General features: G+C 32.9%; 1 protein-coding gene across 1 annotated transcript; it reads left to right on the forward strand.

Annotated features, from left to right (window-relative positions):
• The first annotated feature begins 1,168 nt into the window (after positions 1-1,168).
• LOC133656431 (5-hydroxytryptamine receptor 3C-like) lies at positions 1,169-16,611 on the forward strand. The gene is made up of 6 exons (XM_062057509.1): positions 1,169-1,181; positions 1,294-1,451; positions 6,218-6,428; positions 9,347-9,502; positions 15,805-15,881; positions 15,957-16,611. Exons 1-6 carry the CDS (start codon positions 1,169-1,171, stop codon positions 16,170-16,172), a joined length of 831 nt encoding a protein of 276 aa, XP_061913493.1. The 3' UTR covers positions 16,173-16,611.
• Positions 16,612-20,041: the final 3,430 nt, after the last annotated feature.

The raw sequence follows: 20,041 nt of genomic DNA on the forward strand, positions 1-20,041 counted from the left end.
CTTGATCGGTCTGTCAATATAATAAAAAAAATAAAAAAATGTATGTTTAATGCCATTTTTGTTCAAGAAAACTCTGTTTTTATGGCAAAATATGCAATGCCCACCACCCAAAAAAAATTAATAAATAATATATGGAATATTTGATGTGATAGTTTTTTGAGTCCTATTTATTTTTAGAGCAAATAAAGTAAAAAAAAAAAAAAAAAACAGTCAAATTATCAAGGATCCAAAAGGGCCCCGCTCATAAAAGTGTTAAAAATAAGTCATACATTATTTTTTTTAAATTAATTTTAGTTTCAATACTTAAATCTCTATATCAATTTCAGATCTATTTGTGGATTATTAGATTTATTTTTTTTTGTTTGTTTTGTCAACGCTTAAATCTGCTTAAATCAACTTGATCTGTCTGTCAATATAATAAAACATTTTTTAAAAATTATGTTTAATGCCATTTTTGTTAAAGAAAACTCTGTTTTTATGGCAAAAAAACACACAAAATATGCAATGCTTAACCCCCCCAAATTTTATTTTATTAAAAAAAAAAAAAAGTTTAATAATAAATGGAATATTTGATGTGCTAGTTCATAATTCATGACAACATTTTGAGTCCTATTTATTTTTGGAGCAAATAAAGTTTAAAAAAAAAAATCCCAGTCAAATGATCAGGGATCCAAAAGGGAACTGCTCATAAAAGTGTTAAAAATAAGTCATACAATATTTTTTTAAATTTAATTTTAGTTTCAACGCTTAAATCTCTATATCAATTTCAGATCTATGTGTCGATTATATGTTTACATTTTTTTGTTTGTTTTGTCAACGCTTAAATCTTGAAATCAACTTGATTTGTCTGTCAATATAAAGTCTTTATTTTATTTTTATGTTTAATGCCATTTTTGTTAAAGAAAACTCTGTTTTTATGGCAAAAAACCCCCCACAAAATATGCAATGCTTACCGCACTTTGACACTTCCATCTTAGCTGCTGAAAATATAATTGTCCTGCTTGTTGCCAGGCAGACTTCATGGTGCACAGTTCATATTGCCCGAAAGGCCAATGTAAAAAAAAAACAACGAAAGCCACACCCACTGACCTAAAAAGAGCGCCAGCAGGAACAGGAAGTGAAACAGACTCTCGTGTTAACATTCGGACTAATCTGTATGAAATACGAAATGTTCCTAATGAGTTTGCATCGATCCAAATAGCTTTCAAGCTAATGTTCACTCGGGAGGAAATACACCATCGGCGCCGGGAAATGAAGCCGCACTAATTAATTGCACCGTTTTCCACTGCCCAGCCAAAGACCTGCTCCTGAAGGCCAGCGACAACTCCAGCGAGGCCTCCGAGTCGTCGCGCGAGCTGATGAGGACGCAGTACGAGTGGGTCTTCCTCAACATGAACGTGACCGCCTACAACGCCAGCGTCGACAGCGACCAGGACAAGATCGTCTACACGGTCCGTCTAATTGGTCGTCTGCTTGATTTCTTTGAAAACGCCTAATGGCCGAAATAACGTTAGCTTCAATTCGGTTCTGCAATGCAAACAACACACCAATGAACACCAGACTTGCAGCATTTAAAAAAAATTTAAAACACTACTTTCTGCAGTGCAAACAGCATATTTGCTTATGTTTGCACGTGCAAACATTGTATGCCAAAAAAAAACCGACACAATTTTGACACAAATTCAAAATTTTCGGAGATGAAAACAACATTTAGCCTCAATAACAAACATGTTCGCAATGATAACAACACATCCAAAACATGATTTGCCATAAATATCATAGTTTGTATTCATTTGTTTTGCCATGAGATGAGCATATTTTTCCACAAAACAACACAAACCCTATTTTACCAGATACAAACAACCCAATTTTGCTACCAAATGTAATTTTATGTGATAAAAACAACCTATAGCCACAAAAGTACTGTTTTTGCACCAAAAAAAATATGCTTGTTTTGCTTCAGCAACACTATTTTTTAGGTAATCATTCTTTATTTTGCTGCTGGACGGTGGTGCTATTGTCATGCAGTAGAAGGCTAAGCTAGTCACACAACAACTCATTTTAATACTTAACACTATGATAAGACCACATCTTGAACCAAAAATAGTATTTCATGGAACAGAAACAACATACTTTGGCTTAAAAAAAATAATGTATTTGATAAAAACCACTGGAAAATACTAAAAAAGCACTGAAAAAAAGTTATTTTGCCTGAGAAACACGATTTTCTTCTAAAAAAAAAAACCCAACATACCTTTATTTTGCTGCTGGACGGTGATACTATTTTCATGCAGTAGAAGGCTAAGCTAGCGACACAACAACAATATTCCCCAATCCAAACCGCTAATTTACATATTTTTCCCTCAAAAACAATCTTCTGTGAAGTCTTTTTTTTTATTATATAAAAACACCTTTCTAGCGATGCAAACAACATAATTTTCCATAAAAACACTATTTTCTCAACTCCAAACCCCATGTTGTGACAGAAAACACATTTTCAATACCATTAGATATTTTTTACATTTTTGTATTTTTGCACAAAGCATTTTCTATGATGCGAACAATTTATTTGGACACAAATAAATCATTTCTGTGATAAAATAAACTTATTTAGTCACAGAAGCAATGTTCTTGCACTGAAGATATATATATATATTTTGCCTCAAAAACAAAAATGTCTGCAGTTAAAACAACATGCCTTGAAACACTATAGTCTCCAAACCAAACAACTAATTTTAATACTTAACACTATAAGACCACATCTTGACCCAAATATAGTATTTCATGGAACAGAAACAACATACTTTGGCTTAAAAAAAATTGTATTTAATAAAAACCACTGGAAAATACTAAAAAAAAGCACTGAAAAAAAGTTATTTTGCCTGAGAAACACGATTTTCTGAAAAACAAAACAAAAAACAACATACCTAATACGCCACAAAAACTGACTGAGGTTAAATTTCTACCGAGTCTAACTTTCATCATGCTAATAACTCCACTGTTCAGCTGCTTCAAGAACGATCGAGACTCAAGGCTACAAAGTACGCTACAAGCGCTTGTACGCTACGAGCGACATCGCGAACATAATAACGGAGTATATAACTTACTCATCCATTGCCAAACACAGCAGGCACTGATCCAATTAAAACTATTTTTTACGTAAATCATTCTTTATTTTGCCGCTGGACGGTGATACTATTCTCATGCAGTAGAAGGCTAAGCTAGCGACACAACAACAATATTCCCCCAATCCAAACCGCTAATTTATATATTTTTCCCTCAAAAACAATCTCCTGTAAAGTCTTTTTTTTTATTATATAAAAACACCTTTGTAGCGATGCAAACAACATAATTTTCCATAAAAACAATATTTTCTGAACTCCAAACCACATGTTGTGACAGAAAACACATTTTCAATACCATTAGATATTTTTTACATTTTTGTTTTTTTGCACAAAGCATTTTCTATGATGCGAACAATTTATTTGGACACAAATAAATCATTTCTGTGATAAAATAAACTTATTTAGTCACAGAAGCAATGTTCTTGCACTGAAGATATATATATATTTTGCCTCAAAAACAAAAATGTCTGCAGTTAAAACAACATGCCTTGAAACACTATAGTCTCCAAACCAAACAACTCATTTTAATACTTGACACTATAAGACCACATCTTCACCCAAATATAGTATTTCATGGAACAGAAACAACATACTTTGGCTTAAAAAAAATAATTTATTTGATAAAAACCACTGGAAAATATTAAAAAAAGCATTGAAAAAAAGTTATTTTGCCTGAGAAACACGATTTCCTGCTAAAAAACAAAACAACATACCTAATACGCCACAAAAACTGACTAAGGTTAAATTTCTACCGAGTCTAACTTTCATCATGCTAATAACTCCACTGTTCAGCTGCTTCAAGAACGATCGAGACTCAAGGCTACAAAGTACGCTACGAGCGACATCGTGAACGTAATAACGGAGTATATAACTTACTCATCCATTGCCAAACACAGTAGGAACTGATCCAAATAAAACTATTTTTTAGGTAAATCATTCTTTATTTTGCCGCTGGACGGTGATACTATTCTCATGCAGTAGAAGGCTAAGCTAGCGACACAACAACAATATTCCCCAATCCAAACTGCTAATTTACATAGTTTTTCCTCTTTTTTTTTAATTTTTATAAAAACACCTTTCTAGTGATGCAAACAACATAATTTTCCATAAAAACAATATTTTCTCAACTTCAAACCACATGTTGTGACACAAAACACATTTTCAATACCATTAGATATTTTTTACATATTTGTATTTTTGCACAAAGCATTTTCTATGATGCGAACAATTTATTTGGACAAAAATAAATCATTTCTGTGATAAAATCAACATATGTAGTCATAGAAGGAATGTTCTTGCACTGAAAAATATGGATTTTGCCTCAAAAACAAAAATGTCTGCAGTTAAAACAACATGTTTTGAAGCACTATAGTCTCCAAACCAAACAACTCATTTTAATACTTAACACTATGATAAGACCACATCTTGACCCAAATATAGTATTTCATGGAACAGAAACAACATACTTTGGCTTAAAAAAAAAAATGTATTTGATAAAAACCACTGGAAAATACTAAAAAAAGCACTGAAAAAAAGTTATTTTGCCTGAGAAACATGATTTTCTGCTAAAAAAAAAACCCAACATACCTTTATTTTGCTGCTGGACGGTGATACTATTCTCATGCAGTAGAAGGCTAAGCTAGCGACACAACAACAATATTCCCCAATCCAAACCGCTAATTTACATATTTTTTCCTCTAAAACAATCTCCTGTGAAGTCTTTTTTTATTATTATATAAAAACACCTTTCTAGCGATGCAAACAACATAATTTTACATAAAAACACTATTTTCTCAACTCCAAACCACACAAAATTATTTACAGCTAGAATTCACTAACTCGAGTATTTCATATATATATATATATATATATATATATATATATATATATATATATATATATATATATATATATATATATATATATATATATATATATATATATATATATATATATATATATATATATGTATGAAATACTTGACTTTCAGTGAATTCTAGCTATATATATATATATATATATATATATACATATATATATATATATATATATATATATATATATATATATTTATTTATTCTATTTACATATAAATAAAATAAATACTTAAGTTTCAGTGTTCCGGTGGCTATCCATTAGATGGCAGTATTGTCTTGTTTAACTTCTCCGTTCATGATGAGTATATCATTTCGGCCACCGTGTTCAATGGAGAAGTCTGTTCTACAAAATTTACAGACAACATACACCTTCCCCTTCGAACTGTCCTGGATGAACTGAAATTCTTGTTTCCATTCGTTTTGGAACTTACAAGCGTATTTCCTCATCTTGCTCGTCGACGGCGTCGCCATGTCTGTAATTTCCTCGTTCTTCTGCTTCGTCTCGTTGTTGTGCGCGTAGTTGTGCACTCTACTCTCTAAAAGCCCTAGATGTTACGACGTCATTGGGCAGGCAAGCTGTTTATATTGTGGGAAAGCGGACGTGAGAACAGGCTGTCCCCACTCAGTCTCAGGTCCGCATTGAGCTGGAGGGGGCGTGGCCTCCAGCTCCGGCTGAATACCGGGAGTTTGTCGGGAGAAAATCTCTGCCGGGAGGTTGTCGGGAGAGGCGCTGAATACCGGGATTCTCCCGCTAAAAACGGGAGGGTTGGCAAGTATACCCTGCCGAGTTCTACACAGTACGGACACTAAGCAACGGCACATTATTTGCAGATTATTATTATTGATTTGCGGAAAAAAATTTTTGGGACCAATTAGGTGAAGTTGCGTAATTTCTCACGGCACACCAGACAATATCTCACGGCACACTAGTGTGGTTGAAAAACACTGCAGTAGAAGGCTAAGCCAGCGGCACAACAACTCACACAGTTCTAACCTACTGTTATTACTAACCGTTTCAATGTTTCCTCCAATGAAACAACATACTTTGGCTTAAAAAACTATTTTATTTGATGAAAACTACTGGAAAATACTGAAAAAGCACTGAAAAATAGTTATTTTGCCTGAGAAACACCATTTTCTGCAAAAAAAAAAAACCCACCAAATACCTAAAATGCCAATGATGACATCATTAGAAGCTCTCTCACCGTCTCTCAGATCACCATGAGGAGAAAACCCATCCTCTACATCGTCAACTTCGTGTTGCCCGTCCTGTTCTTCCTGGGTCTGGACTTGGCCTCCTTCCTGATCTCGGACAGGGCCGGGGAGAAGCTGAGCTTCAAGATCACGGTGCTGTTGGCCGTCACCGTGCTGCAGCTCATTCTCAACGAAATCCTGCCGTCCTCCACCAACAGGATCCCGCTCATCGGTAAGAAGCAGACCACTTTCCTCCTCAGAATCCATGGCCGTCTTTTGTTATTGTTTATTTTCTCCCTGGCACTCAACCGAGGCGGACGTTTTCCCTTTCCCTCCCCCTTACCTCTCCTGCTGGCTTCTTTGTTTTGTCTTGTCCTAGCTTTCTTCTTCTAACTTGCTCTCCAAAATCTAAACAATGGAATCGATCAACTGGCCTCTCAACAAAATTGACAAGACTTTTATTCGTAGAATGCACGGTACAGCACTGTAGAGGTTGCCCTCTAGTGGGTTCCACGGACCACAACACACTGCCACGAGAGCCCGGAGTTCAGGGTACAACACGGTTTGATTTTCATAAGTCGTGCTAGGCTTTTGCTTTCCAGAAAATTGTCTTTTTTCTCAGTCCGTCTCTCTCTCTCTCTCTCTCTGGCTCCCACTCCAACCGCCGTGTCTCGTCACGGCTGCTGCTAATAAAGGCGACAGGTGATCAGATAACAAGGCCCACCTGGGCCATCTACTCACCTATCAATCAATCCAAGTTTATTTATATAGCCCTAAATCACAAGTGTCTCAAAGGGCTGAACAAGTCACAACGACATCCTCGGTTCAGAGCCCACATAAGGGCAAGGAAAAACTCACTACCCAGTGGGACGTCGATGTGAATGATTATGAAAAACCTTGGAGAGGACCGCAGATGTGGGTGACCCCCCCCTCTAGGGGACACCGGATGCAATGGACGTCGAGTGGGTCTAGCAAAATATTGTGAAAGTCCAGTCCATAGTAGATCTAACATAATAGAGTCCAGTCCATAGTGGATCTAACATAATAGTGTGAGAGTCCAGTCCATAGTGGATCTAACATAATAGTGAGAGTCCAGTCCATAGTGGATCTAACATAATAGTGAGAGTCCAGTCCATAGTGGATCTAACATAATAGTGGGATAGTCCAGTCCATAGTGGATCTAACATAATAGTGAGAGTCCAGTCCATAGTGGATCTAACATAATAGTGAGAGTCCAGTCCATAGTGGATCTAACATAATAGTGGGAGTCCAGTCCATAGTGGGTCTAACATAATAGTGAGACTCCAGTCCATAGTGGATCTAACATAATAGTGGGAGAGTCCAGTACATAGTGGATCTAACATAATAGTGGGATAGTCCAGTCCATAGTGGATCTAACATAATAGTGAGAGTCCAGTCCATAGTGGATCTAACATAATAGTGTGAGAGTCCAGTCCATAGTGGATCTAACATGATAGTGTGAGAGTCCAGTCCATAGTGGATCTAACATAATAGTGAGAGTCCAGTCCATAGTGGATCTAACATAATAGTGAGAGTCCAGTCCATAGTGGATCTAACATGATAGTGTGAGAGACCAGTCCATATTGGATCTAACATAATAGTGTGAAAGTCCAGTCCATAGTGGATCTAACATAATAGTGTGAGAGTCCAGTCCATAGTGGATCTAACATAATAGTGTGAGAGTCCAGTCCATAGTAGATCTAACATAATAGTGAGAGTCCAGTCCATAGTGGATCTAACATAATAGTGTGAGAGTCCAGTCCATAGTGGATGTAACATAATAGTGTAAGAGTCCAGTCCATAGTGGATCTAACATAATAGTGAGAGTCCAGTCCATAGTGGATCTAACATAATAGGGGAGTCCAGTCCATAGTGGATCTAACATAATAGTGAGAGTACAGTCCATAGTGGATCTAACATAATAGTGTGAGAGTCCAGTCCGTAGTGGATCTAACATAATAGTATGAGAGTCCAGTCCATATTGGATCTAACATAATAGTGTGAAAGTCCAGTCCATAGTGGATCTAACATAATAGTGTGAGAGTCCAGTCCATAGTGGATCTAACATAATAGTGTGAGAGTCCAGTCCATAGTAGATCTAACATAATAGTGAGAGTCCAGTCCATAGTGGATCTAACATAATAGTGTGAGAGTCCAGTCCATAGTGGATGTAACATAATAGTGTAAGAGTCCAGTCCATAGTGGATCTAACATAATAGTGAGAGTCCAGTCCATAGTGGATCAAACATAATAGGGGAGTCCAGTCCATAGTGGATCTAACATAATAGTGAGAGTCCAGTCCATAGTGGATCTAACATAATAGTGTAAGAGTCCAGTCCATAGTGGATCTAACATAATAGTGTAAGAGTCCAGTCCATAGTGGATCTAACATAATAGTGAGAGTCCAGTCCATAGTGGATCTAACATAATAGGGGAGTCCAGTCCATAGTGGATCTAACATAATAGTGAGAGTCCAGTCCATAGTGGATCTAACATAATAGTGTAAGAGTCCAGTCCATAGTGGATCTAACATAATAGTGAGAGTCCAGTCCATAGTGGATCTAACATAATAGTGTGAGAGTCCAGTCCATAGTGGATCTAACATAATAGTGAGAGTCCAGTCCATAGTGGATCTAACATAATAGGGGAGTCCAGTCCATAGTGGATCTAACATAATAGTGAGAGTCCAGTCCATAGTGGATCTAACATAATAGTATGAGAGTCCAGTCCATAGTGGATCTAACATAATAGTGAGAGTCCAGTCCATAGTGGATCTAACATAATAGTGTGAGAGTCCAGTCCATAGTGGATCTAACATAATAGTGAGAGTCCAGTCCATAGTGGATCTAACATAATAGGGGAGTCCAGTCCATAGTGGGGTCAGCAATTGTTATCATACCATATTTTTCTTCCTGGCCCCAGACTGAGTCCCCACCCCTGCCCCAGGGTCTAGTCTGGGATCTACTTTTTTTTTACTCACTATCCTCCCCCCGTGTCCACCTTTCCCCACCTTTTAGTGTTCCTGTCCTGTCACCCTGTGCCCTTGAACGGGTCTGTGCTGGAAATGTAACCTTGTTGTCCTGGAAGTGAAAGTGACAATACAGTTCTATCCTTCCTGCTCCTCCTCAGGCGTCTACTGCATCGGGATCTTTGCTCTGATGCTGCTCAGCCTCTTGGAGACCATCTGTGTGATGCGCCTGATGCAGATAGACAACAAAAGCGACAACCACGCAGACGGGGAGGAAAACGGCGGCTTTAGCAAACACGCTAACTTTTATAACGGAGGTACGTGCCTGCATTTAAAGGAAAACTGCACTAGTTTGGGAGGTTTTCACAATCCCTATGTGAGACAAGAACACATGTTTTCCTTTTTTTTAACGCATTCTAAGTCGTAAAACATGGCAAGTACGAGGTGGCTGACGGGAGAACACTATTCTGCCCATAAAGCCCTCTAAAAAACATCCCAAAACCGCCAACAAAACTCAATTTAGTGGCCTTAGTGGGACTTGGGAATGCAAAAGTGATAGCTCTATACTTGAGAAAAGACTACCTGTCTAGCTCAACGCCAACATTTCAGTTATGACTAAAAGCAGTTGTTTTCCAGACACTTACACACTGCTCAGTGGCCTAGTGGTTAGAGTGTCCGCCCTGAGATGGGTAGGTCGTGAGTTCAAACCCCCGGCCGAGTCATACCAAAGACGATAAAAATGGGACCCTTGCTTGGCACTCGGCATCAAGGGTTGGAATTGGGGGGTAAATCACCAAAAAATGACTCCTGGGCGCAGCCACCGCTGCTGGTCACTGCTCCCCTCACTTCCCAGGGGGTGAACAAGGGGATGGGTCAAATGCAGAGGACACATTTCGCCACACCTAGTGTGTGTGTGACAATCATTGGTACTTTAAATGAATGTTACTACATGACATATATACTTACATTATGTACAGTATATATTACATGTTATTATGAATGTTACTAGATACTGCATATATACTTACATCATGTATATATTACATGTTATTATGAATGTTACTACATTACATATATACTAACATCATGTGAATATTACATGTTATTATGAATGTTACTAGATACTACATATATACTTACATCATGTATATATTACATGTTATTATGAATGTTACTAGATACTACATATATACTTACATCATGTATATATTACATGTTATTATGAATGTTACTACATGACATATATACTTACATCATGTATATATTACATGTTATTATGAATGTTACTACATGACATATATACTTACATCATGTATATATTACATGTTATTATGAATGTTACTACATTACATGTATACTTACATCATGTATATATTACATGTTATTATGAATGTTACTACATGACATATATACTTACATCATGTATATATTACATGTTATTATGAATGTTACTAGATACTACATATATACTTACATCATATATATATTACATGTTATTATGAATGTTACTACATGACATATATACTTACATCATGTATATATTACATGTTATTATGAATGTTACTACATTACATGTATACTTACATCATGTATATATTACATGTTATTATGAATGTTACTACATGACATATATACTTACATCATGTATATATTACATGTTATTATGAATGTTACTAGATACTACATATATACTTACATCATATATATATTACATGTTATTATGAATGTTACTACATGACATATATACTTACATCATGTATATATTACATGTTATTATGAATGTTACTACATGACATATATACTTACATCATGTATATATTACATGTTATTATGAATGTTACTACATGACATATATACTTACATCATGTATATATTACATGTTATTATGAATGTTACTACATGACATATATACTTACATCATGTATATATTACATGTTATTATGAATGTTACTACATGACATATATACTTACATCATGTATATATGACATGTTATTATAAATGTTACTACATTACATATATACTTACATCATGTATATATTACATGTTATTATGAATGTTACTACATGACATATATACTTACATCATGTATATATTACATGTTATTATGAATGTTACTACATGACATATATACTTACATCATGTATATATTACATGTTATTATGTTACTACATGACATATATACTTACATCATGTATATATTACATGTTATTATGAATGTTACTACATGACATATATACTTACATCATATATATATTACATGTTATTATGAATGTTACTACATGACATATATACTTACATCATGTATATATGACATGTTATTATGAATGTTACTACATTACATATATACTTACATCATGTGAATATTACATGTTATTATGAATGTTACTTGATACTACATATATACTTACATCATGTATATATTACATGTTATTATGAATGTTACTACATGACATATGTACTTACATCATGTATATATTACATGTTATTATGTTACTACATGACATATATACTTACATCATGTGTATATGACATGTTATTATGAATGTTACTACATGACATATATACTTACATCATGTATATATGACATGTTATTATGAATGTTACTACATGACATATATACTTACATCATGTATATATTACATGTTATTATGAATGTTACTACATGACATATATACTTACATCATGTATATATTACATGTTATTATGAATGTTACTACATTACTTATATACTTACATCGCATCTATATTACATGTTATTATGAATGTTACTAGATACTACATATAAACTTACATCTTGTATATATTACATGTTATTATGAATGTTACTACTTGACATATATACTTACATCATGTATATATTACATGTTTTTATGAATGTTACTACATGACATATATACTTACATCATGTATATATGACATGTTATTATGAATGTTACTACGCTCCATATATACTTACATCATGTATATATTACATGTTATTATGAATGTTACTACATGACATATATACTTACATCATGTATATATTACATGTTATTATGAATGTTACTACATGACATATATACTTACATCATGTATATATTACATGTTATTATGAATGTTACTACATGACATATATACTTATATCATGTATATATTAAATGTTATTATGAATGTTACTACATGACATATGTACTTACATCATGTATAAATTACATGTTATTATGAATGTTACTACATGACATATATACTTACATCATGTATATATTACATGTTATTATGAATGTTACTACATGACATACATACTTACATCATGTATATATTACATGTTATTATGAATGTTACTACATTACATGTATACTTACATCATGTATATATTACATGTTATTATGAATGTTACTACATGACATATATACTTACATCATGTATATATTACATGTTATTATGAATGTTACTACATGACATACATACTTACATCATGTATATATTACATGTTATTATGAATGTTACTACATTACATGTATACTTACATCATGTATATATTACATGTTATTATGAATGTTACTAAATGACATATATACTTACATCATGTATATATTACATGTTATTATGAATGTTACTACATGACATATATACTTACATCATGTATATATTACATGTTATTATGAATGTTACTACATGACATATATACTTACATCATGTATATATTACATGTTATTATGAATGTTACTACATTACATATATACTTACATCATGTATATATTACATGTTATTATGAATGTTACTACATTACATGTTTACTTACATCATGTATATATGACATGTTATTATGAATGTTACTACATGACATATATACTTACATCATGTATATATTACATGTTATTATGAATGTTACTACATTACATGTTTACTTACATCATGTATATATGACATGTTATTATGAATGTTACTACATGACATATATACTTACATCATGTATATATTACATGTTATTATGAATGCTACTACATTACATATATACTTACATCATGTATATATTACATGTTATTATGAATGTTACTACATTACATGTATACTTACATCATGTATATATTACACGTTATTATGAATGTTACTACATGACATATATACTTACATCATGTATATATTACATGTTATTATGAATGTTACTACATGACATATGTACTTACATCATGTATATATTACATGTTATTATGAATGTTACTACATGACATATATACTTACATCATGTATATATTACATGTTATTATGAATGTTACTACATGACATATATACTTACATCATGTATATATTACATGTTATTATGAATGTTACTACATGACATATATACTTACATCATGTATATATTACATGTTATTATGAATGTTACTACATGACATATATACTTACATCATGTATATATTACATGTTATTATGAATGTTACTACATGACATATATACTTACATCATGTATATATTACATGTTATTATGAATGTTACTATATGACATATATACTTACATCATGTATATATTACATGTTATTATGAATGTTACTACATTCCATGTATACTTACATCATGTATATATTACATGTTATTATGAATGTTACTATATGACATATATACTTACATCATGTATATATGACATGTTATTATGAATGTTACTACATGACATATATACTTACATCATGTATATATTACATGTTATTATGAATGTTACTACATTCCATGTATACTTACATCATGTATATATTACATGTTATTATGAATGTTTCTACATGTCATATATACTTACATCATGTATATATTACATGTTAATATGAATGTTACTATATGACATATATACTTACATCATGTATATATTACATGTTATTATGAATGTTACTACATTCCATGTATACTTACATCATGTATATATTACATGTTATTATGAATGTTACTACATGTCATATATACTTACATCATGTATATCCATCCATCCATCCATTTTCTACCGCTTATTCCCTTCGGGGTCGTATATTACATGTTATTATGAATGTTACTACATGACATATATACTTACATTATGTATATATTACATATTATGAATGTTACTACATGACATATATACTTACATCATGTATATATGACATGCTATTATGAATGTTACTACATGACATATATACTTACATTATGTATATATTACATGTTATTATGAATGTTACTACACTCCATATATACTTACATCATGTATGTATTACATGTTATTATGAATGTTACTAGATACTACATATATACTTACATCATGTATATATTACATGTTATTATGAATGTTACTACATTACATGTATACTTACATCATGTATATATTACATGTTATTATGAATGTTACTACATGACATATATACTTATATCATGTATATATTACATGTTATTATGAATGTTACTAGATACTACATATATACTTACATCATGTATGTATTACATGTTATTATGAATGTTACTACATGACATATATACTTACATCATGTATATATTACATGTTATTATGAATGTTACTACATGACATATATACTTACATCATGTATATATTACATGTTATTATGAATGTTACTACATGACATATATACTTACATCATGTATATATTACATGTTATTATGAATGTTACTACATGACATATATACTTACATCATGTATATATTACATGTTATTATGAATGTTACTACATGACATATATACTTACATCATGTATATATTACATGTTATTATGAATGTCACTACATGACATATACTTACATCATGTACATATTACATGTTACTATGAATGTTACTAGATACTACATATAAACCTACATCTTGTATATATTACATGTTATTATGAATGTTACTACATGACATATATACTTACATCATGTATATATTACATGTTATTATGAATGTTACTACATGACATATATACTGACATCATGTATATATTACATGTTATTATGAATGTTACTACATGACATATATACTTACATCATGTATATATTACATGTTATTATGAATGTTACTACATGACATATATAGTATACTTACAGTGTGTAAATAAAATGTTTACGGAAGTAATTTAGAGCAGATTATAGGCGGAATAGAGCGACTCCAATTGGCTAAATTGTTAGCTGACTCTTGCTAGTGTTTATTTACGGCTTAGAATGCATAAAAAATAAATTTAAAAAAGTGTATTCTTGTCTTACATAAGGATTGTGAATGATGGAAAAAAATGCCAAGAAAAAAGGGACGTTGCCCTAAACCTCTTAAGGCCCAAGCTGTTTGTTTACATGCTTTTTTATATAGAATAAAAACTAAGAATCATCTTTTGATATGATGTACTTAGTCCATAAGTACACAAACGTGTACTTCATGTTTAGTGACATGCTCATTCTTATTTTTACACTTTTTTTCCCCCAAATTCCATTGTATGTTATACTCTTCTGACACCACCAGATGGCAGTATAAGTGTCCACATAAGTGGCCATCAGACCCCAATTCAGTAGTGTACACAATTTTGGAAATAAGAGCTAAAAGGTGCTGTCCACACATGTGGCCACTAAGCCTTTAGAGGTTTAATTAAGGATATTTTTTTATTTTTAACGCAAATTTCGATATGTCACTGCTTCCAGGTGTGCAGGACTGCGGAGGCATCTACTCCATGTCTGCCAGCGAGGCTCTGAACGCCACCTTACCCGGAGCCAGAGAGGTGAGACCGACACTCACCTGTGGATGTAAAAAAAAAAAAGGATTCCAGTTGACAAAATGGAAAACCTCGCCACAGAGTCAGAGCGGCGTGCTGTGCCAGACGCTGGAGAAGCTGTCGGACGAGCTGAAGGCCATGGAGAGAACGCTGAGGCTGCTGCACGGCGGCCACAAGGAGGAGTTGGGATACTGGAGCCGACTGGCCAGAAATATCAACAGGGTCTTCTTCATCTTCTACGTGACTCTGGTCGTCCTCTTTTTAACGCTGCTCTTTACCAAATGGACCAGTGACTAAGGATGTTTGTACGCCGAGCTTCTTCACTAGCAGCAGAACATATAAAGCAGGGGTCACCAACGCGGTGCCCGCGGGCACCAGGTAGCCCGTAAGGACCAGATGAGTAGCCCGCTGGCCTGTTCTAAAAATAGCTCAAATAGCAGCACTTACCAGTGAGCTGACTCTATTTTTTAAATTGTATTTATTTACTAGCAAGCTGGTCTCGCTTTGCTGGACATTTTTAATTCTAAGAGAGACAAAACTCAAATAGAATTTGAAAATCCAAGAAAATATTTTTAAAGACTTGGTCTTCACTTGTTTAAATAAATTCATTCATTTTTTTACTTTGCTTCTTATAACTTTCAGAAAGACAATTTTAGAGAAAAAAATACAACCTTAAAAATGATTTTAGGATTTTTAAACACATATACCTTTTTACCTTTTAAATTCCTTCCTCTTCTTTCCTGACAATTTAAATCAATGTACATTTATTTTTTTTATTGTAAAGAATAATAAATACATTTTAATTTAATTCTTCATTTCAGCTTCTGTTTTTTCGGCGAAGAATATTTGTGAAATATTTCTTCAAACTTATTATGATTAAAATTCAAAAAAGATTATTCTGGCAAATCTAGAAAATCTGTAGAATGAAATTTAAATCGTATTTGAAAGTCTTATGAATTTCTTTTAAAATTTTTGTTCTGGAAAATCTAGAAGAAATAATGATTTGTCTTTGTTAGAAATATAGCTTGGTCCAATTTGTTATATATTCTAACAAAGTGCAGATTGGATTTTAACCTATTTAAAACATGTCATCAAATTCTAAAATTAATCTTAATCAGGAAAAATTACTAATGATGTTCCATAAATTCTTTTTTTAATTTTTTCAAAAAGATTCAAATTAGCTAGTTTTTTTCGGTTGAATTTTGAATTTTAAAGAGTCGAAATTGAAGACAAACTATGTTTCAAAATTTAATTGTAATTTTTTTGGTGTTTTCTCCTCTTTTAAACCGTTCAATGAAGTGTAAATATCATTAATTATTAATAATAACATAGAGTTAAAGGTCAATTGAGCAAATTGGCTATTTCTGGCAATTTATTTAAGTGTGTATCAAACTGGTAGCCCTTCGCATTAATCACTACCCAAGAAGTAGCTCTTGGTTTCAAAAAGGTTGGTGACCCCTGATATAAAATGTCTTAAATAACACAATTGTATTATTAACACACACAGTCACACACACACACGTGCACGTACAAAACCCAAAAGCAGTGAAGTTGTCACGTTGTGTAAAAGGTAAATAAAACCAGAATACAATGATTTGCAAATCCTTTTCAACTTATATTCAATTGAATAGACTGCAAAGACAAGATATTTAACGTCCACACTGGTAAACTTTGTTATTTTTTTGCAAATATTAGCTCATTTGGAATTTGATGCCTGCAACATGTTTCAAAAAAAGCTGGCACAAGTGGCAAAAAAGACTGAGAAAGTTGAGGAATGCTGGTCAAACACTTATTTGGAACGTCCCACAGGTGAGCGGGCTGATTGGGAACAGGTGGGTGCCATGATTGGGTATAAAAGCAGCTTCCGTGAAATGCTCAGTCGTTCACAAACGAGGACGGGGCGAGGGTCACCACTTTGTCAACAAATGCCTGAGCAAATTGTTCAAGAACAACATTTCTCAACCAGCTATTGCAAGGAATTTAGGGATTTCACCATCTACGCTCCGTAATATCATCAAAAGGTTCAGAGAATCTGAAAAAATCACTGCACGTAAGCGGCAAGGACGAAAACCAACGTGACCTTCGGTCCCTCAGGCGGTACCGCATCAAAAACCGACACCAGTGTGTAAAGGATATCACCACATGGACTCAGGGAACACTTCAGAAACCCACTGTCAGTAACTCCAGTTTATCGCTGCATCTGTAAGTGCAAGTTAAAACTCTACTATGCAAAACGAAAGCCATTTATCAACAACACCCAGAAACGCCGCCGGCTTCGCTGGGCCTGAGTTCATCTAAGACGGACTGATGCAGAGTGGAAAAGTGGTCCGTGGTCGTAGGATTGCAAGCTTCAATCATGGATTTGTTGTTCGCTATTACCTCGTAGTAGTAGTAGTAGTAGTAGTAGTAGTAGTAGTAGTAGCAGTGTGTGCTTGTGTGTACTTTGTCAAACTTGTTTTCATTGAGGGCCACACCGCAGTCATGGCTGCCATTTGAGGGCCGCTTGTAACAGTAAATAATTAATACATTTGCCTATGAATTTAAATGTTTAAAACAAAAAATTACGTCAAAAACTGGTAAAATCCACAGATTTTTTTTTACTATTTACGTAATTTTCTTTTTAAATATTTAGTTTAGTTGCCAGACTTTTACTGAAAATTATACGGTGTATTTATTTTTTTAAATTATTATTATTATTATTATTACAACATATTACTGTTCGCTATTTCCTCGTAGTAGTAGTAGTAGTAGTAGTAGTAGTAGTAGTAGTGTGTGTTTGTGTGTACTTTGTCAAACTTGTTTTCATTGAGGGCCACACCGCAGTCATGGCTGCCATTTGAGGGCCGCTTGTAACAGTAAATAATTAATACATTTGCCTATGAATTTAAATGTTTAAAACAAAAAATTACGTCAAAAACTGGTAAAATCCACAGATTTTTTTTTACTATTTACGTAATTTTCTTTTTAAATATTTAGTTTAGTTGCCAGACTTTTACTGAAAATTATACGGTGTATTTATTTTTTTAAATTATTATTATTATTATTACAACATATTACTGTTCGCTATTTCCTCGTAGTAGTAGTAGTAGTAGTAGTGTGTGTTTGTGTGTACTTTGTCGAACTTGTTTTCATTGAGGGCCACACCGCAGTCATGGCTTCCATTTGAGGGCCGCTTGTAACAGTAAATAATTAATACATTTGCCTATGAATTTATATATTTTTCATTTCTTTTACGTAAAAAACTGGTAAAATCCACAGATTTTTTTTACTCTTTACGTAATTATTTTTTAAAAATATTTAGTTTAGTTGCCAGACTTTTACTGAAAATTATACAGTGTATTTATTTTTTTAAATTATTATTATTATTATTACAACATATTACTGTTCGCTATTTCCTCGTAGTAGTAGTAGTAATAGTAGTAGTAGTAGTAGTAGTGTGTGTTTGTGTGTACTTTGTCAAACTTGTTTTCATTGAAGGCCACACCGCAGTCATGGCTGCCATTTGAGGGCCACTTGTAACAGTAAATAATGAATACATTTGCCTATGAATTTAAATTTTTTTTTTTTAAATTACGTAAAAAACTGGTAAAATCCACAAATTTTTTTTACTCTTTACGTAATTTTTTTTTTTTAATATTTAGTTTAGTTGCCAGACTTTTACTGAAAATTATATGGTGTATTTTTTTTAAAATTATTATTATTACAACATATTAGTGTTCGCTATTTCCTCGTAGTAGTAGTAGTAGTAGTAGTAGTAGTTGTGTGTACTTTGTCAAACTTGTTTTCATTAAGGGCCACACCACAGTCATGGCTGCCATTTGAGGGCCGCTTGTAACAGTAAATAATTAATACATTTGCCCATGAATTTAAATGTTTTAAAAAAAAATTACGTAAAAAACTGGTAAAATCCATAGATTTTTTTTTTACTATTTACGTAATTTTCTTTTTAAATATTTAGTTTAGTTGCCAGACTTTTACTGAAAATTATACGGTGTATTTATTTTTTTAAATTATAATTATTATTATTACAACATATTACTGTTCGCTATTTCCTCATAGTAGTAGTAGTAGTAGTAGTAGTAGTGTGTGTTTGTGTGTACTTTGTCAAACTTGTTTTCATTGAGGGCCACACCACAGTCATGGCTGCCATTTGAGGGCCACTTGTA

This window comes from Entelurus aequoreus, linkage group LG08 (genome assembly GCF_033978785.1).
Source record: "Entelurus aequoreus isolate RoL-2023_Sb linkage group LG08, RoL_Eaeq_v1.1, whole genome shotgun sequence".
Classification (NCBI taxonomy): domain Eukaryota; kingdom Metazoa; phylum Chordata; class Actinopteri; order Syngnathiformes; family Syngnathidae; genus Entelurus; species Entelurus aequoreus.

Excerpts from the sequence above, each read along its gene's own strand:
- LOC133656431 (XM_062057509.1), top strand. Across the intron at positions 1,452-6,217 it reads AGGACAAGATCGTCTACACG|ATCACCATGAGGAGAAAACC; the intron begins GTCCGTCTAATT and ends ACCGTCTCTCAG. Across the intron at positions 9,503-15,804 it reads CGCTAACTTTTATAACGGAG|GTGTGCAGGACTGCGGAGGC; the intron begins GTACGTGCCTGC and ends CACTGCTTCCAG.